We start from the raw sequence: 21,060 nt of genomic DNA on the forward strand, positions 1-21,060 counted from the left end.
ATTTCTTTAAACTTGAATATTATGTCACTGTTTCAGCACTGGTTTAACATTGATAAGGTAGGATCTAATTTTGAGAAATACCCAGTGCCTTCTGTCCAGCCTGATGCTATTTTCTGATCAGTTGAATGTTACTGTCTGTAAAAACATGTTCATCCAGACATTGAGCACTGACTACATTGTGAGCGATTAATACTGTTTTGATTTATTAACGCAGCAGTGATGAGCAAAGCAGTGAGAAGGAAGTAATACATTCATACTAAAATAGCTGATTAAATCACGTATGTTTTAGCAAAAATTTTATTCATGTCAGGACAAGAAAAAGAATCAGCAGTCTCAGTGAGTTTTGCATGAGTATTTGTCTGAAAATATGTCACCTACCAGGGTTTTGCTTTGAATGTGCTTTATTCTACCAGTCTGAGGGCTTTCTCTATTATAAATGAAATTAATGAAGAATTCACGTTGAAAGATTTACAAAATCCTGTTTTCATAAAATAAATTACACTAGATTAGCTTTTCTTTGCTAGCAGAAGTATTCTTTGATAGCCTAAGAATTGTTCTCAGTGATTAAAAATTCCCTTCAGAACACAAGATGCTGAAGAGGGATATGGATGTGCTGGAGCATGCCCAGAGAAGGGCCACAAGGATGATCAGAGGGCTGGAGCACCTCTCCTATGAGGACAGACTGAAGGAGTTGGGGCTGTTCAGTCTGGAGAAGAGAAGGCTCCCAGGTGACCTAATTGTGGCCTTCCAGTATCTGAAGGGGGCATATAAGAAGGCTGGGGAAGGACTTCTCAGGAGATCAGGTAGTGATAGGACTAGGGGGAATGGAATGAAGCTGGAGGTGGGGAGATTCAGACTGGACATGAGGAGGAAGTTCTCCCCCATGAGAGTGGTGAAGCCCTGGAATGGGTTGTCCAGGGAGGTGGTTGAGGCCCCATCCCTGGAGGTGTTTAAGAGCAGGCTGGATGAGGCTCTGTCCAGCCTAATCTAGTGTGGGGTGTCCCTGCCGATGGTAGGGGAGTTGGAACTAGATGATCCTTGTGGTCCCTTCCAACCCTGACTGATTCTATGATTCTATGAAATGCACTGAAGGAACTGTGTTACACATCTTAGATTTCCATTATCAGATATGACTTTAAGTGAAATTTTAATCATAAGATGTTTTCTTGAATCAATATTTTACTCTTGAAGTGAAAAGGAAGTTTTTCCTTCATATATATTTAGTCCTGGATTCTGAGTATCAGACTTCCTCCGATGAAGACAAATGTGGTAAGGTCCCTCACACTAAGTTATGTATTTTAATAATGTGAGATTATGTTTTTGTTTTTTTGGTTTTTTTTTCAATTAAAAAGCTTATTGATGTAAATCTAAATTAAAACCAAAACCAGACAAAAACCAAGTGCAAAGTGAATACAGTATGATTTCCATGAGGGCAGATAGAATAAATTGATTGCAGCTGACATGATTTTTAATGCAAAGTTAACTTCACTGCATTGTACTCAAATGAAATTAATTTACTTTTAAAATTCCCTGACCTTCGTGAGCTTCATTTTCCTCTGTTAACATATTGTGGGGATGTGATTTACATTTAATTAGTGGGAAGATCTAGCTAAATGGTTGTAGAGTCTATTTCCAAACTTGTTCTCATGCAAGGGAATTAGGAAAGAAAGTATTTAGACATGAAAATATATTCTAGGCAAGTAAAAACACTGGGAAGTGAGGGCATTCCAAGAGTCATAGACATCAATGCTTATAACAGCATCCTTTATTAAAATCATCAGAAGAATGTAAGAAGGATTTGATCCAAATTACTTTCTGTTCCCTCATAAAGAGCACCAAATGCCTCACCAATAATAGAATGTAACACTTTAATACCTTCTTGATTAACAGTACGTAAAGTAGTTCTAGTGACCTGTGGCTTGCACCCCCTCTAGCTAAAATTTCTTTCCAACAGTAGTGAAATCTTTCAGCTTGGTCAGAATCTGGCACGTGTGAGACATATAAAAGCATGCAAATTTCTATCAGATCACAGCACACAGATGACAAACACATGGTCACTTACTGCCTTGATGCTTTCAAAGTGTCCACCTTCTTTTTCAAAGTCAATTGGCTGCCCATTGAGTGTCCAATAGAAGGTGACATCTAGAGTGCTGTCATGAAGGGCTTTGCAGCTGAGGACAATGCTTTCTCCAACTGTTAGCTCTATCTTCTTGGGAGTCAGCTCTATTCTTGTAGGTTCTTGAAACATAGAAGGATTTGGAACATTTAGATGGAAGTCTAGTTACAGAGCAAGGGCAAAATAATGATTGAGTCTCTGTCTCAGTCTCCCAGAGCTTCCATTCATTGTTTATTTCAAATGCATAATGACAAATGCTGAAACAGTCATATTGCACACTGAGACATGACAGGGTGAACAGAAGATACAGGCCAGTTTCATGGAGATACTATGTCAGGATCCTAAACAACAATCTATACACTTCTGGGATGGGTTATCTAATTAATGTTATTAGTCTCATGAAGAGATTATTATTATTATTATTATTATTATTATTATTATTATTATTATTATTATTATTATTATTATTACTATTATTATTATTAAAGGCTGAAGTACTTGGATTCTTGTGATTGTATGATATAGAATAGAATAGAATAGAATAGAATAGAATAGAATAGAATAGAATAGAATAGAATAGAATAGAATAGACCAGACCAGACCAGATTGGAAGAGACCTTCAAGATCATCGTGTCCAACCCATCAACCAATCCAACCCACCTAAACAACTAACCCATGGCACCAAGCACCCCATCAAGTCTCCTCCTGAAGACCTCCAATGATGGTGACTCCACCACCTCCCCGGACAGCCCATTCCATTGTCACTTAAAATACAAAAGGATTTTTCCAGGCGTACTAAATGTAGAAAGAAGCTTGAAAAATGAAGTTAAAAGACTTGAACACCTAAAACCAGGACCCACAATCATATAAGAATTTATCTGAAAAGTGACAGAAAATCTGACTTCAAAATTTGCTCTTTTAAGGAACTATCTTTCCTTAGATTTGATATTGAGATGACTATTACTTTTAATCCTTAGCTTTGCTCCTCTGCAGAAAGAGGCAGGGGTAAGTGAGCTCCCAAAGTCAAAATATGTTAAAAGAGATATTGATTCTTCTATTTACCTAATGATTTATAATCTGAGTATTTTAATATAATAGTTCTGACATAGGACAGCTGGAGCATGAACTCTGTCGTGGGAGCATATTGTTTGATCAGGCAGAGGTTCTCTCCCGTATTTTGCTGGAAATGTGTTTTTTATTCTGCCTATACAACGTTGTGTCATTGACTGGGGATTCTAAGGAGTAATAAAATATTATTAAAGAGAAATCATCATTATCATCAAAGCACTTTTTCATACCTTTCACAGACAGTGATGCAATGATTTCCGCGGATCCAAAGACATTGACACCTTGGCATAAGTAACGTCCTTCATCTGACTTAGAAGCATTCACGATTCGCAAGCTCCCATGTGGAAGAATAGTTATCCTGAAAAGGATAAGTCCATAAATATATAACTCTATCTCCTGTCCTATCAGCTAAAATCCGTGATCTTGGCTTTTAGAGCTAATAAACAGGATTAAGGAATGCTGCCTCTGTAGCAAGGGCTGGTGGAGATGATAATGGAATTCTCTTCTGTTTCAGAAAGGTTGTAATAAACCCATTTTACTCCTTCCTTAATTCAAAGGGTTTCAGGGAGGCATCAGTGTTTCAGTATCCTTTGACACTTATCAGTGGTGAATTTTAATGTACCCTTTGTAAAATGTAAAAAAGGTGATTCTTCATAATTTGTCTTTAAAGTTTCACTGCCATATTATTGTCAAATCACATTTCAATATCAAGCACAGGCTATTCCATTTAGAAAAAGGAAAAAAAAAGACCTTAAAATTAAATCTGAGGAGAAGGGGAAATAAAATGTAAAAGAGGGCTAGAAGAAAAAAAAAGTGAAATTAATTGCATCTGGTCAAAATATGATTTATGGCATTATTACACAGTGTAGCATAGGGACTTAAATAATCTCTGCTTTTTTTGTAGCTCAGCTTTTATTATTTTCTCTGAGTCTTGTAGGATTGCAGGCCCACTACTTCTCTAGATAAGTAGCTCCACTGAAGCATGTTCATGAGAAATGTTGTTCAGCCATTTACAATCGGGAGTTTCAAATTTTGGCTTTGCTTACAAAGTATTAATCATCAAGTCCATGAAGCTGGAGTTGAAAATTAACACATTTTTACTGTTCTAAAATGACAAAGGCCCTGAATTTATTATCTGTTAAAGCTGTGTCCCTGGAAGAACAGTAAATAGTCATTATTCCTTTCCTGACAGAAAACCACAAGGAACATGGCAGCTCTCACAGAATCACAGAATCATCAAGGTTGGAAGAGACCTCAAAGATCATCAAGTCTTACCTGTCACCACAGACCTCATGACTAAACCACGGCACCAAGTGCCACGTCCAATGCCCTCTTGAACACCTCCAGGGCTGGTGACTTCACCACCTCCCTGGGCAGCACATTCCAATGGCTAATGACTCTCTCAGTGAAGAACTTTCTCCTCACTTCGAGCCTAAACTTCCCCTGGCGCAGCTTGAGACTGTGTCCTCTTGTTCTGGTGGTAGTTGCCTGGGAGAAGAGACCAACCCCCTCCTGGCTACAACCTCCCTTCATGTAGTTGTAGAGAGCAATGAGGTCTCCCCTGAGTCTCCTCTTCTCCAGGCTAAACAATCCCAGCTCCCTCAGCCTCTCCTTATAGGGCTTGTGCTCGAGGCCTCTCATAAGCCTCATTGTCCTTTTCTGGACACATTCAAGTGTCTCCATGTCCTTCTTACATGGCATTAAAGCCAAGCCTTCATTGAAGATACTGTATAACCTTTCCCAGACTGGGTAGAGGTTATGGCTCACTCAAAGGTCATGGGACAGCAGGCAGGCATGAACACCAAAAGCATATAATCCCCAGAAAGTGTCTTCAGGTATCAAACAGAAGTAAAGGAGGAGATGCTTCCTTCTCCTGCACTTTGAAAGCAAGGTAAGACCTTTGTGTCAGAGAAAGAGATTAATTTAGTACGTGGGTGATCCTTCCTCAATGGTGGTTGGCTTTTAAGATCTGCCTCTTCAGGGAGGACTTTCTCTTTGTTAATATAGTGACTAGCCCTCCTTCTACTGGGTGTTCCCTGTTGAGGTTATGATCAGAAATCATGAAGGGCACTCTGTTGTTTGCTCTTGTGAAGTATTTAAAGAGGAGTGAGACACTAGGATCATCCTGATTATCAGGTCTGGGTAGGGCTCTTCATCAGCCAAAAAAGGGGAAGGAATTCCCTTTCTAGGCTGGCTGTGTGAAAAATGGTGTTTTATTATCTGAGGTTGTTGGTAGAGGAAACAGAATTTCATTCCAGTGAAAAAAATGCACTTCTATTCACTTCACATGTGAAACCCCTTGGTGCTCTCAGAAGAGAGAAGGAAGAAAATAATAGCTTGAGAAGTGAATGGGGCAGAGGAAGGACATGCCAACTATCAAATTCACTAGTGCAATCTGATGATGTATCTCTAAACTTGCTCTGAACCAATATGTTTCAGTATTTGAGTCACATGATATGTCTAAAGGCAATTTTATAGAAAAGATGTATTCACCAAAAGCCTCTGTATCATAGTTTTGTTTGTTTGTTTTGCATTGTTTTGTTCCTAATAAATAGGGCCTGAGATTTTGTTATAATTTGAAGAAACAATTTGCTTTAGGAACTGACAGGGATATAAGCTTCCTTCCTTTTCTCTTGGTGTAAGTTTTGTTTTCCTGTGAAGATACTCTTTGATCAATGCCTGAGGACACCGTATCATTAGTATGGCAATAGCCTTTGCAGAACAGTAATGGTTTTCATGAATACATTGCCAGCATCAGACAAAGGGAAGGACACTCCTACAGTGTTTACAAATTATGAAAGCTTATACACAGCATAAGTCCTGATACAAGACTGTTTTTCATTCTGTGCTTGGAGGAAAAGAAGTTAGATGCATATGGAAGATCATCTAATGAATCTTAGGCATATTATTTGCTACATTTCTATTTAGCTGAAAGCTCTTGCTATCCATGAAGAAAAGTAATCACTCAATCAAAGCAATTGCAAACACATTTGCTGGTGAATTATTTCACTCAGAAATTAATACTTTCCTTAAAATCTCTGGCATTCATCTGTTCTCCTTTTTGTGTGTATGTGCATTTGGGAAACAAGCCAGAGGCTGGTTATGATGGAAACCAAAATGCTTTATTTATTCACATAAGGCTGCACACAGCAGGAACATAGACATCTCCTTCCCAACACTGTGTAGTATATCCACATTTTTTTTTTAACAACAAAATACCATAGGAAAAGGGGCTTTAGCTTCATAAATAAAAGAGAAGCAAAGATAGAAGAAAGGGGGTTTGGATTGAGTTAAGGGTAATTCTGGTAAAGACCTCTATATTACTAATTCAGTAGAAACTTTGGCTTTAACAGTATTGGATGAGTGATAAATGTGATAGTTTGGAGAATATTGTATTTAAGTATAGGAAAACCTAAAGGTAATCACATAAAGGAGGTAGATGTCTATTCAAGGACTCTGAGAAATATGGCACATGAGCTTGTGTCTCTGCAGAAAAGAATTTTCATCTATCTAATAACAAAAAGAAGGAGAGATGAGCATTAATGTCTTAGAGTCAATAAGCATGTTGGCTTAAGATCAATGGCAGCAAAGATTTTAGCAGCAATTATTAGGAAAGAGTAATCAAAATATGGCAGCAGATGGACATGAGATAAAACTCAACTGAAGTACACTGAAACAAAATTGTTTTATTTAATAAACGTTTTTCTAGAGAAAATAATTACAGATTTGATCTCCTCTGGGTTTCAAGCATGATTTTCCTGCTGAAATTCATGTGACTGGTTAAACAAATTCAATGCAGAAATTTAAAATGCTTAAGAAACTAATTGAACAGAAAAACAAACAAACCAGCCAGAACCAAACAAAAACAGAACAATGACAAAGGCAACATGAAAACCAAACCAGAACAGTCCCTCCAATCCTCCCCAAAAAAACCCAAACAACAACAACAACCCCCCAAAAAAGGACAACCAAGAAAAAATGCTTCTTAGTATCATTCTAGAATCATAGAATTGTCAAGGGTTGGAAGGGACCTCAAGGATCACCTAATTTCAACCCCCTGTTATGGGCAGGGACACCTCACACTAGATCAGGTTGCTCAGAGCCACATCCAGCCTGGCCTTAAAAACCTCCTGAGGTGAGGCTTCCACCACCTCCCTGGGCAACCTGTTCCAGTGTCTCACCACCCTCATGGTGGTGAACTTCCTAGCATCTAATCTGAATCTGCCCACATCTAGTTGTGCTCTATTTCCCCTAGTTCAATATACCAAACATGACCAGGGTACAAAAAGAAGGGTGCTAGAAACTTGCTGAAATAAATAGTTAATTGAAACAGGAAGACCAGAATATCAAACAGAAGGGTTTTGATAACTGAACACTAGACTCACAGAAAACTACTGACGTGGCTCTGAACTAACAGTATTATGCAGCAAAGGCAAATGCAACCCTAAAATATATCAGATAGCGATCTGCAGTTCATTATGGAAGTAATAATACATATGATACTAAGGAGACATAAAATGGAATATAGAACAATTTTGATCATCACTATCCAGAAAGATGAGTTTTCAGAATAGAATAAACCAGGTTGGAAGAGACCTTCAAGATCATCGCGTCCAACCTATCATCCAACACCACCTAATCAACTAACCCATGTAACCAAGCACCCTGTCAAGTCTCCTCCTGAACACCTCCAGTGACGGCGACTCCACCACCCCCCCGGGCAGCCCATTCCAATGGGCAATCACTCTCTCTGTGTAAAACTTCCTCCTGACCTCCAGCCTGAACTTCCCCTGGTGCAGCCTGAGACTGTGTCCTCTTGTTCTGGTGCTGGCTGCCTGGGAGAAGAGACCAACCTCTGCCTGTTTACAACCCCCCTTCAGGTAGTTGTAGAGAGCAATAAGGTCACCCCTGAGTCTCCTCTTCTCCAGGCTAAGCAGCCCCAGCTCCCTCAGTCTCTCCTCATAGGGCTTGTGCTCCAAGCCCCTCACCAACTTCGTTGCCCTTCTCTGGACTTGTTCCAGCAAGTCAACCTCCTTCCTAAACTGAGGGGCCCAGAACTGGACACAGGACTCAAGGTGTGGCCTAACCAGTGCAGTGTACAGGGGCAGAATGACCTCCCTGCTCCTGCTGGCCACACTGTTCTTAATGCAGGCCAGGATGCCATTGGCCCTCCTGGCCACCTGGGCACACTGCATACTCATGTTCATCCTACCAACAACTAGTACCCCCAGGTCCCTCTCTGCCTGGCTGCTCTCCAGCCACTCTGACCCCAGCCTGTAGCTCTGCAGGAGGATCGTTAGGATGACCAGGGAGGAAAGAAAACTTTTTGTTCTAGAGGCTATTTAGCAAAATTAAAGGTAAGATTTCTACAGAGATGAGCTTTTATTTTACATGTTAATTCCTGAATCTTGTCAGTAGTCTGTGGAACCTCTATTCAGTGAAAAAAAGCTAAGGTGTCTAAGTCACATTGTGGCTGTCTACATTCAGACATCTCAATGTGGAACTGAATCTTGCCCTCAAATCTTGATTTAGTTTCCCAGATGTAGGTGCCTGTTATGACCTGGCATCATTTAAAGGACAAAATCCCAGCAGATGTTCACATCAAGAGCATGACTTGAAAATTAATTTCTCCATTGTCTTCACTTGCTGCTATTTGGCTGTGTAAAATGCAGCAGTCTGGGCACATGAAATTCAGCTAATACTAAACTGAGAGAGATGCTTGAGGAGTAGATTGCCTTTCAGCTATAAATATGCATTCAGTTTGTGAAATGGGACTAGAACTATTCCAAAGAGAAACTCAGAATTAGGCAGTGTGGACAATGTAATGTTTTTTGTTCCTCCTATTATTGATCCACACAACCTGCTCATATAGAAATAACTGTAAGGCATCCAAGAAAGCAGGACAGAGCTGACAAATGTGGCACAAAACCTATGAGAGGACCTAACTGGTTGCAGCACAGACAAGGTTTTCTTGTCTGGAATATGAGCAAGTTTGGAAATACATATTAGTAGTGTTTCTATAGTGTTAATTTTGCTCATGGCAGCATAACCTAGTAAAACAGCTTGAAAATTGTTGCAAAACCAGAGAGGCATGAATCAAAGTGTAAGTTTTCTTCTTTAAGCCTTCAGGATTGAATTTGGAAGGCTATAAAAAACACAGTAATTTTAGTTTTCAGACAACATTCCAAGCTATGTAAGAATTGCAGCCTATTCAAAGGTATTGTTCAGCAGTCAAACTTAAGGTTGGAAACATTCTTAGCACATATGTTTAAACAGAAAATTGCATTAGCTCACACATATCAGTCATTTCATCAGTTTCATTCTTCCTTTACCTATAAAGTGTGTACTAAGGAGAGTAAGATCCTGATAGAGGGTGTGCTATTTTAGCTGGAAGGATGAAGTTCATACTCTTTGCTTAGGGGAAGTCGATGTGGACATAAAGTATTCTCTGAGACCAAGTGTCTGCTGAGAAGCTGATGGATGGAAATTAGGCTTATAGGAAATGCTGACTCTTTCCTTATAGATGGTGTTTGGAAGTCCTTTATCTGACAGTCAGCAATGCCTTCTCTTCATCAGTTTGCCTGACAAAAAAGTAAGGAAAAATGTGGGTGGAGAAGAACAAGGTGGAAGGTCCCCACAAATGTAAATTACAAAGTTCAGGTACCTCTAGACCTTGTGAAATTTAGAGAGGAGAACCGAATAGAACATGATATTTAAGAGTTCCTCATGAGAAGTTTGGCAGGATTTTAAAGAAGTATCCTTTATTTTTCAGTCTTTCTGTTAAAAGGTAGCAAGCTTCTTTTACCCACTGTTTTATCATAGTATCATAGTATCAGTCAGGGTTGGAAGGGAACACAAGGATCACCTAGTTCCAACCCCCCTGCCATGGGCAGGGACACCCCACACTAGATCAGGCTGGCCAGAGTCTCGTCCAGCCTGGTCTTAAACACCTCCAGGGACGGGGCCTCATCCACTTCCCTGGACAATCCTTTCCAGTGCTTCACCACTCTCACAGCGAAGAACTTACTCCTCACATCCAGCCTGAATCTCCCCACCTCCAGCAGAGAAAACATGAGAAAGTGATTGTAATCTTTGGCCTTATTTTGGGGTGAAGGATAAAGAAGTAGGAAATACAGTCATCATTATTTTGGTATAAAAATGGGAGGTCTATTCTGTCTGACATACTATAGAGAGATTATTTTCAAGGACAGATGAAACACGTCCATCTAAACAGTCCACTGTTCTACAGACAAAATATGAACTCATTAATATCTGGCATCACCCACCAGAGGAGTTCTCAAGTATTATTTTCAGGCAATGGTTTAGATGGTGCAAATTCTTAGCTGGGTATTTCACCAGCGACAGTTTTACCCTTGACCCACCAGGGCCAGGATGTGCATTTGCTCTTCCTATCACATATAAAATCAGTGAGATCAAGATTAAGATAATGAGAAGGGGAAACTAATTTTCATTCTGTTGCATCAGGCATAAGGGATTCTCACAAACAGATGTCTCTAGGTGTGGCTAGAAATTGTTTCCAAATCCTGCAATGGACCCTGGAATCCAGATGCAAAGGAGCTGAGCAAAAGTCACTCCACCTGGAGTACTGCGTCCATTTCTGGAGCCCCTATTACAAGAGGGATGTGGAGGTGCTGGAACGTGTCCAGAGAAGGGCCACAAGGATGATCAGAGGGCTGGAGCACCTCTCCTGTGAGGACAGACTGAAGGAGTTGGGGCTGTTCAGTCTGCAGAAGAGAAGGCTCTGAGGTGACCTAATTGTGGCCTTCCAGTATCTGAAGGGGGCCTAAAGGAGGGCTGGGGAGGGACTTCTCAGGATCCCAGGTAGTGATAGGACTAGGGGGAATGGAATGAAGCTGGAGGTGGGGAGATTCAGGCTGGATGTGAGGAGGAGGTTCTTCACCATGAGAGTGGTGAAGCCCTGGAATGGGCTGTCCAGAGAGGTGGTTGAGGCCCCATCCCTGGAGGTGTTTAAGAGCAGGCTGGATGAGGCTCTGTCCAGCCTGATCTAGTGTGGGGTGTCCCTGCCCATGGCAGGGGGGTTGGAACTAGATGATCCTTGTGGTCCCTTCCAACCCTGACTGATACTATGATACTATACAACCTTCAGGGTTTTACTGAGGACTTACAGCAGAAACAGTGACACAGAGTCTGGATCTTAATAGTAATGAATGCCACACTACTTGAACTTAGAGCTTTATATTTCTTAAATACAACTATGGAGTGAGAAAAAGTAGAAGTCAATTGTGTGGTTGGTTTTGGTGCGAGAAAGAATTAGCACTGTGTAGTTTGATTAGGCTGTGCCACTTTTATCTTTCCCTGCTCTCAGTCCTTTTTCTTTTATTTGTATTGTATTTTGGTTTTTATCATTCATACTAATGTGAATTTTTATAGGGCTTTGGAAAAATAATCACAGCAATCAGGGAAGCATGACAGTTATTTAAAAACTCTCCAAATACCAAGGGACTAAGTTAAAAAACAAAAAGTGTAAGTTATTGAAGTGGTTAGAAATTTCCCCCCTAGAATTTCTCACTGGGGTCTAAAAGCAGGAGTATGAAATTGCTTTGTGTGCAAAGAACTCTAAAGATGCAAATAGATAGAAGCTGTGCTGACTCATTTAGCCCGTGGCCCCTCACAGTGTTCTGATCTGAGCAGTCTGTCATTTCACATTAGCTTGGGTATGGAATCTGTCAGTATCCTTTAACGTAGATTGCAAGGAATCAGGGCAAGTATTTGTAAATAGTTGAAACCTTTATTTCTCCTTGGATGGCTGTGGACTCTCTCATTTCCCCTTGCTTTCTCTTGCTGCTTCATAATAGATGTACAAGGCTCTCACTCTCAAAGAAAGTATATACAAGTCATTGCTAGAGTAAAACCACTTAAGCAAGAAGAATGTCATCTAGTTGTGACTGTTTGAGGCTGTCCCCTTAGGAAAGGGAATATGGTGGACGGATGTTTGTAAACAAAAAAGATGGATCTAAACTAATTTAATTGGTAGATTGGGAGGAAGCACCTTCTGAACTGGGAGTGCAGGAGGGTATCCTGGGCATTCTGGTACTTTTCTAGCAGTCTTTCTTCCGCTCCTCCTTTGGGCAGCAGCTCTCTGTTCTGGGCTTTTGGCCGAGGCTTGACCTTGAAAACTGATAAACTGCAAGGCCTGTATTAACTGCTTTCCAATTAACACATAACTGCTTCTAACTTTTTTCTCTTTCTCTCTCTTTCTAACCCGCTCTGGGGAAAGGGGGAGAGAGGGGGGAGCGGAGGTGGGGAACCCCCTCAGCAGAGGGGGGAACTCTCATTTCTGTGCTACTTTATTGTATATCTTTGTATATATTGTAAATACTGTAAATTCTGTAAATTCCCCTGCATTTCCATGCTTTGTAAATATACAGCACTCATTGCTTTGCTAATTCAGCTGTGAGGTTTTTTTTTTCCTTTCCCTTCAATTTTTCCTTCCCTTTACTTTACAGGGGGGAGGGAGGAGGCTTTTTGGCCTTACCCTTCCAACCCTATGACACTAGTTTATATAAATTTTTTACACTATCATCTAGAGTCTTGTGATTAAATATTGTTATCCTAATTACAAACAAGTCTGTTCTTGGCCCAGTCCCTTGGCAAAACACAAAATCATTTGGAGTTCTTCTCTTTAGATTTTCAAATATTTATAATGGTGCAATTCCTGTGTGTGACATCTTAGGTCACTGGAATATGCTAAGACTTCTCATTAATGTACTGCAAACAACTTCTAGCAGTACTTAAGCTAATGTATGCAAACTGTCATAGGGCAATTTTTTTCAAAGGAATCACAACTGGGCCTCTTGTTTTGTCCTTGCCATTTACTGCACAGTAACATTTGTGCATGAAAACACACAAACAGCTCTTGCTGGTGCATACAATGTCCACATATCTTAATATAATTTCAAGTGGCTGACACTAAAAGCCTGGTTTTGCTAACAACAGTGGCTCCTGCTCTAAGAACAGGGTGTAAGTATGACTTCTGCAGTATTACTGAGCAGTAAAGGTTGGTGATTATTGGCAAGTTAGAATTAAAATGGTCACTTGAAGTTGTTTTCTTCTTATATGTGTAAGTTAATCATCACTGTGTCCAGTTCTGGACCCCTCACTTTAAGGACATTGAGACACTTGAGTGTGTCCAGAGAAGGGCAACAAGGCTGGTGAGATGCCTTGAGCACAAGACATACAAGGAGAGGGAGCTGGGGTTGTTTAGCCTGGAGAAGAGGAGGCTCAGGGGAGACCTTGTTGCTGTCTACAACTACCTGAAGGGTGGTTGTAGTCAGGTGGGGGTTGGTCTCTTCTCCCAGGCAACCAGCACCAGAACAAGAGGACACAGTCTCAAGCTGCACCAGGGGAAGTTTAGGCTCAAGGTGAGGAGAAAGTTCTTCACTGAGAGAGTCATTAGCCATTGGACTGTGCTGCCCAGGGAGGTGGTGGAGTCACCATCCCTAGAGGTGTTCAAGAGGGGATTGGACGTGACATTTTGTGCCATAGTTTAGTCATGAGGTCTGTGGTGATGAGTTGGACTTGATGATCTTTGAGGTATCTTCCAACCTTGGTGATTCTATGATTATTGATTTTAAGGGTGCTTCATATTAATGACTTTATTCAGACCAGTAATTAAGCACAAAATTTAGACTCTGTTAATAACACTAATGTCAATGATGATAGAAATGTCCTAAAATTTAAACTTCTGCTCTGGTATTAAACTGAATCATAGCCTAAATATAGATGCAAGAGAGGTTCAAATCAGTGATCTATTACCTAGAGAAATGAAAAAAAAAGAAACCCTAATCAAGAATACCTTTAAAGTATTCTGTATTTTCATCAGTACTCTGAAATAAGAGACATCAATTGGTATACTTTGAAAATCTAGCATCACTTTGCTAATTGGAACCTTGCTATTCTGCTCAAATATTTTGCTCCAAAACGTGTCTAGTCTTGTGTAAAGGAATAAAACTGGGAGAATTCCTCAGAGCATACCTCAGGGTAAGTATCCCAGAGGGTAGGAAAGGCCATTTAAGGTCTGTTCTGCCCTGCATTGTAGGCTAAGAGTTCTTCTAAAAGCTTTCACAAAACATATTCTGTTTAGGACAATATAGACCTAAATATGTCAGAATTACTGACATATTTCTGGTTTTGCAAGGTGTGTTGTAGTCCTGATACATTTAAAATCAAGATATATTTTAATATTTCGATATTTTTATTAATTTAATTCATTTCCTCTTTTTACACACTATTTCAATGTCAGAAAAAAATCTGCTACATAGAAGTGGTTCCTGTTTTTCAAGGAAAAGTCTTTTAGCACAATATTTTTTTCCCCTCTTCCTAAGTGACAGCCATGAATTATTAACTTACTCTATTTTCCTCAGAAGCTTTAAAAATAATAAAGTGCTTCCAGGGCTTCATAATTCCCTCGGGAAAAGAAAAATACATAGGAAAAGTTTAGTTACATTAAGATATTTCTATGTTGCACTTGTTAGCTAGAAAAGCACTATTAGTACCTGAAGGCAGACTGGCTATACTAGAGGTAAAATTCAAACAGACCAGGTGATTAAAGAGCAGATCTTTAGTCAGTGTAAAATTACATTCAACTACACAGATCTGTTTTGATTTGCAGTAGATGAAGACACAGCTCAAAACAGCCAAGCTTTATTAATATAACATGAACACCAGACGTTTCTTATTTCATTGAAATAATATTCTTGTAAGTTTAAGACTGGTAATTGGTTACATAGGAAGTTTTCATATGCTCAGGACAGCAGTCATCTAGCTAAAGTATTATTATTGTAAACTCTGTAAGAGTGTGACAGTTTCAGGCTGTGCCTTTAAAAAAAAAGCTATTTGCAGTTTTTTGAGCAGGAGAGTTGAAGAAGTACAACAAATCCACAGCTGGGTGTAAAAAGGAAAACAAGAGATTATGCAGTCCTGTCAGATGGAACCTACTTTACAATGCTGATACATGTTCTATAGCAACACTACCAGAGTAGAATCATAGACTCAATAAAGTTGGAAAAGACCTCAGAGATCATCAAGTCCAACCTATAACCCAACACCTCATCGGTAACTAAACCATAGCTTCAAGTGCCACGTCCAATCCCTTTTTGAACACCTCCAACCACCTTCACCACCTCCCTGGGCAGCATTTTCCAATGGCAAATCACTCTTTCTGTGAAGAACTTTCTCCTCACCTCCAGCCTAAACCTCCCCTGGTGCAGCTTGAGACTGTGTCCTCTTGTTCTGGTGCTGGTTGCCTGGGAGAAGAGACCAACCCCCACCTGGCTACATCCTCCCTTCAGGTAGTTGTAGACAGCAAGAAGGTCTCCCTAATACTAACTACAGGTGGTATTTCCATGTAACAAAGCAACAAAATTTAATCTTTCCCACCTCTCTGAAAAATCAATTTTTTAGAGATATTTTCATTGTTTTCATGTGAACAGAGGAGCTGGAGAAATGAAAACAAACTGCTTCTGCATTAGACCCTAACTTTCAGGAAAAAAATAGAGAAGAAACAATGTAGTTTCTAATAAATGAATATGAATTGTTTAAGACCGTTCTCATACAGCTGGTTTCTACTTTTCAGTGCTCTCTCCCTCACATACATAGACAGTCAGTTATTTAAGTGTCACTGGGAGCTGAATGCCACAATTTCAAGAAAGATGGCAAAGCACCAGCAGCCAAAATAGCTGCCGACTGCTTTCAAGGAAGGATGACAGCTGAGAAGCAGGAAGAGTTCAGCAAATCTATTTGAATTAGCCATCAAGAAGGTCTGAAAAAGGATTAGAGCTTGAATACAAGCTTTCCATATCCCATTAATATAATTAATATTAAAAAGAAAAGAGAACATCTTTTTGTCTTGTCATTCCTAGCAATAGACACTAGAATGAGATGAATCTGCTCACAGTATGTGAAGGCTGAGAAAATATCAATGATCTACTGACACATGCTGCTAATGTATCATTCTGTTAATTTCTTACTGAATGCCTTTTGAGTGCATTTTGCAAAATTAAGGTTTCAACCATCTAATATTTGTAATCTCAGTGAATAGGCTAGACCAGACTAGACTAGACTAGACTAGAATAGAATAGAATAGAATAAACCAGATTGAAAGAGACCTGTGAGATCATCAAGTCCAACCTATCACCCAACACTATCTAATCAACTAAACCATGTCACCAAGCACCCCATCCAGTCTCCTCCTGAACACCTCCAGTGATGGTGACTCCACCACCTCCCTGGGCAGCACATTCCAATGGCCAATCACTCTTTCTATGCAGAACTTCTTCCTAACATCCAGCCTAAAGCTTCCCTGGTGCAGCTTGAGACTGTGTCCTCTTGTTCTGGTGCTGGTTGCCTGGGAGAAGAGACCAACCCCCCACCTGTGTATCATAAAGACAAGACAGATGAAGATGGTAATGGCTCACACATCCTCAGATGAAAGTAACTCTGTTGCCAACTGGAGGAGCTCTAATTAGATTTCTATCATATGGTAGGTAGTACTATTTTCTCCTCTGCTAAAAAACTATAAGGCTTCCAGTTGGAATACAGCCTAGTCTGACACACTGTTTTCAAGAAATATGCAGATCTAGAGAGGGTAGAGCAAGAAGACAGAGTAAAAGACTTTTTTTAATACAAGAATAACTTCTGTAACAGGGAGAGGAATAACTTGATCATGCTAAGTTTAGATTATTTTAGCTCTCTTAAAATAAATTCCCAGAGCTGTTTCACAGAATCACAGAATCACCAAGGTTTGAAGAGACCTCAAAGATCATTGAGTCCAACCTGTCACCACTGACGTCATGACTAAACCATGGCACCAAGTGCCACGTCCAATCCCCTCTTGAACACCTCTAGGGATGGTGACTCCACCACCTCCCTGGGCAGCCCATTCCAATGGCTAAGGACTCTCTCAGTGAAGAATTTTCTCCTCACCTCGAGCCTAAACTTCCCCTGGCACAGCTTGAGACTGTGTCCTCTTGTTCTGGTACTGGTTGCCTGGCAGAAGAGACCAACACCCATCTGGCTACAACCTTCCTTCAGGTAGTTGTAGACAGCAAGAAGGTCTCCCCTGAGCCTCCTCTTCTCCAGGCTAAACAATCTCATCTCCCTCAGCCTCTCCTTGTAGGGCTTGTGCTCCAAACCCCTCACCAGCTTTGTTACCCTTTCTGGACATGTTCCAGAAACAGAGCAAGAGGACACAGTCTCAAGATGTGCCAGAAGAGCTTTAGGCTGGATATTAGGAAGAAGTTCTTTACAGAAAGAGTGATTTGCCATTGGAATGTGCTGCCCAGGGAGGTGGTGGAGTCACCATCAATGGAGGTGTTTAAGAAGAGACAGGATGAGGCACTTGGTGCCATGGTTTAGTTGATTAGATGGTATTGGGTGATAGGCTGGCCTTGATGATCTCAAAGGTCTTTTCCAACCTGGTTAATTCTGTTCTATTCTAGTCTAGTCTAGTCCCTGATTTCCTAAGTTACATTTGCTTTTTTCAACCCTTTTATTCTTCTCAGTCTTTCTCCCATACATCTCTTTTCCTGCACAAATCATCATGCTGCAGCCTTCTAAACTGTTGCCCCACCTCTCTTCTTGCTTACCCTTATTTGCAGAGTGTACTATTGACATTGTCATTGCAGAATATAAAAAATAGGATGAAAAAGATACTGTGTCACTGGAGATAACCCACTGCCAGACATATATTGGTGTCATATAATTATGTAGATAAAATAATCAGAAAAACTCATTTTATAAGTTGATATAACTGCAGCAATCTCCCTTAGAATTCCTGAGAGGAGTACTGAATCAATGGAGATCTCTGCTCACTATATAACCACATCTCAGTTTTGCACACAGAATTATTTTTTATAGCCATTCAAAAGTACTTTGATCTCTTTTTAATGACTTGACTTGTACACTCTGAATCTATCAGACCAGGGGACTAGTTCCCAGAGACCTGGCAGGACTAAGCTAAGTATCTAAAGCTAGTAATGTGAATGTGTCCTCAAAGATGATAGTGACAGTTGGGATCAGTTCTGTCTGTGTTTTTGTAGTTCATTATGTCAGTATCCTTTACCCTCTCTTCTGAAGTCTGGGAACAGACACAGTCAAGGATCAGAGGCAACAAAAAGGACAATACTTTTCCAAGAGCATTACAACCAGTCTTCAAAAAGGGCAAGAAAGATGTTCTAGGGAACTACAGACCAGTGAGCCTCACCTCCATCCCTGGAAACACGATGGAGTGGCTCATTCTGGAGGTCAATGGTACCCTGTGGTGCATTAAGAGGAGTGTGTCCAGTGGATCAATGGAGGTTCTCCTCCCCCTCTACTCTGCCCTGGCAAGACCTCATCTGGAATACAGTGTCCAGTTTTGGGCTCCCCAGTTCAAGAGGGACAGGGATCTGCTGGAGAAAGTCCAACAGAGAGCCATCAGGATGATGAAGGGACTAGAGCATGTGCCCTGTGAGGAGAGGCTGAGGGCCCTGAGAAGAGATGACTTCAGGGAGGATTTGATAAATGTTTATAGATATACAAGGGCTGGGTGTAAAGAGGGAGGGGATAGGCTCTTCTCAGTTGCACCCAACGATAGGACAAGGGGCAGTGGGTATAAACTACAGCACAGAAGGTTCCACCTCAACATGAGGAGGAACTTCTTCACTCCGAGGGTCACAGAGATCTGGAACACAGCTGCCCAGGGAGGTTGTGGAGTCTCCTTCTCTGGAGACTTTCAAGACCCATCTGGATGTGTTCCTGTGCAACCTGTGCTAGATTCTAAGGGGGTTGGACTCAGTGACCTTTGGAGGACCTTTCCAACCTCTAACATCCTGTGATTCTGTGAACCAGAGTTTCTGCAAACCTGACAAAATACTGTTGAGCTAAGAGAAAACCTGAAGGGAAGGATGAGCCTTCCAAGGACACAGTGGATAGGGATAATCTGTTTATAGCTTCATTTTCTGCTGCCAAATTTGCTTATTTTAAAAAACATTCCTTGATTTTATTTTACTTCTAAAAACCACATAGCTTCTGTGCTTCAGATTTTTGGTGCTTTAGGGGCACTCTCTTTGATGAAGAGTTGTAGACAGAGCCTCAAAACTCTGACTCATGCATCTGTCACATTTACATGCATTCTTGTTGAACTGAAATTACACTTGTGACCTCACCCATCATATTTTTCCCTAAGTTTTGGGTGTTCATGAATCTTTGCAGTACCCTTCACATGTTTGCTTGGGTATGATTAAAGCATTATTTATGAGCTGCACAAAAGTAGAAGAGTATCTACAGTAAATGACCTCTTGTTTGATTCAGGATTTCATACCTTCTTCCATGGACAATCAGGAAAAGTGAAGACCTTTTTTTAAATGATTTTATTTTCTACTTTTATTGAAAGAGGAAAACTAAGATGTCTTCTAGCAGCAGGGCTGTGAAAGGGAACACAGTAATGTGGGGTGTTTGCTACAACAATCAGGTTAAAATGTCCATGCAGTTTAAAAAGTAAAAAAAGAAGAGGCAGCATTGACCTTGATAAGGATTAACATGTGATACCCAGAAATATCTGTGCATTCAAAGTGCTGCTTGACAGGTTCTGATATCACATATGGACTTTTATTTATGGACATTTATAAAGCACTCCAATCTCTGTCCTTATCTTATTATGGAGGTATTTTGATTTATTGCTTCAAATATTTGAATCTAAGAAGTTTCCTACTCAAATACAAACCTAGTATGAATTGAGAGATAGGTGAGCTAAAGCAAATTAGCTCAATTCAGAATCTTTTTATAGCTCAATGACATTACTTTTCTTGAATCCTCTACCATTACTCTGCCACTGCTGTCCCTCATACTCAAAAAAGTGGCCTTTTGATACTTAAAGGTAGCTTTTAAGAAAGATGAGAGCAGAGTTTTTACAAGGGCGTGTAGTGATAGAACAAGGGATAGTGGGTTTAAACTAAAAGAGGATAGATTGAGACAAGTTATAAGGAAGACATTTTTCACTGTGAAGGTGTTGAAACAATGCAACAGGTTGCCCAGTGAGATGGAAGATGCCTGGAAATATTGAAGGTCATATTGGATGACACTGATCAATCTAACAAGTTAAAGACAGAATCCTAGAACCATTTAGCCTTTTACTATCATTGAATCCAACCATAAACAATGGTTGGATGATTTCCCTGCTCATTGCAGGATGTTGGACTAGATGACCTATAAAGGTCCATCTTAACCCAAACTTTTCTATGATTCTATGAAAACAGGGACATTTAGAAGAGGAAAATACACTTAATGGTGGAAAATGCCATGGGTTTTGTCACATTCAGAAAGAGATACAATGAATGCAGAATCAATGCTGAGCAATTTACATGTAGCTACTTCTGTAATCCAAGCAGGGAAGACGTGTTCTATGCCTGTCGCCTGTAGAAGAACGAGTGGACAGCTTGCCTCTTCAGCTGCTCTACAGTGACACAACCATTAAATAAATCAGTTTGTAAATCATTTGGTCCTACTGTGAAACATGAGGTAAGTACAGATTTGCAGTAATTATCCACACAAAGGGGCCATTAGTGATCACTATGCTTGTGGGAAGACTTTGGAGCTCCGAATCATTTATGATCCATGGTCCACTGGCTGCTCTTTCACAGACTACTGTTGCAATTTAAATGTGATTTGCAACTAAAAGCTTTTCTTGGTCAGGACAGAATTACTTCTATTTATAATTTGTCTCTCCACATTTGGTATTTATTTAATCAACAAAGTAATGGCTCCTAAATTACTAAGCAAGTCTTACCTCAAGGCTTGATGACTGTTAAACAAAGGAATTCATTAAGAGGGAGGTTATTACCACCTTTGCAAAGATA

The 21,060-nt window shown here is 40.2% G+C and overlaps 1 protein-coding gene across 3 annotated transcripts in view; it reads right to left on the reverse strand.

Annotated features, from left to right (window-relative positions):
* The window catches only part of CNTN5 (contactin 5), a 716,457-nt gene that overhangs the window by 66,757 nt on the left and 628,640 nt on the right, over positions 1–21,060 (reverse strand). For all 3 annotated transcript variants that reach the window (XM_068145236.1, XM_068145244.1, XM_068145226.1), the window contains 2 exons: positions 3,415–3,542; positions 2,063–2,238 (listed from right to left, as the gene is read on the reverse strand). In XM_068145236.1, the coding sequence (XP_068001337.1) occupies positions 2,063–2,238; positions 3,415–3,542 (304 nt within the window). The remainder of the gene's footprint in view (positions 1–2,062; positions 2,239–3,414; positions 3,543–21,060) is intronic.

Source organism: Melanerpes formicivorus, unplaced genomic scaffold, assembly GCF_026170545.1.
Source record: "Melanerpes formicivorus ecotype bairdi unplaced genomic scaffold, bMelFor1.0.p_v2 SCAF_1, whole genome shotgun sequence".
NCBI lineage: Eukaryota > Metazoa > Chordata > Aves > Piciformes > Picidae > Melanerpes > Melanerpes formicivorus.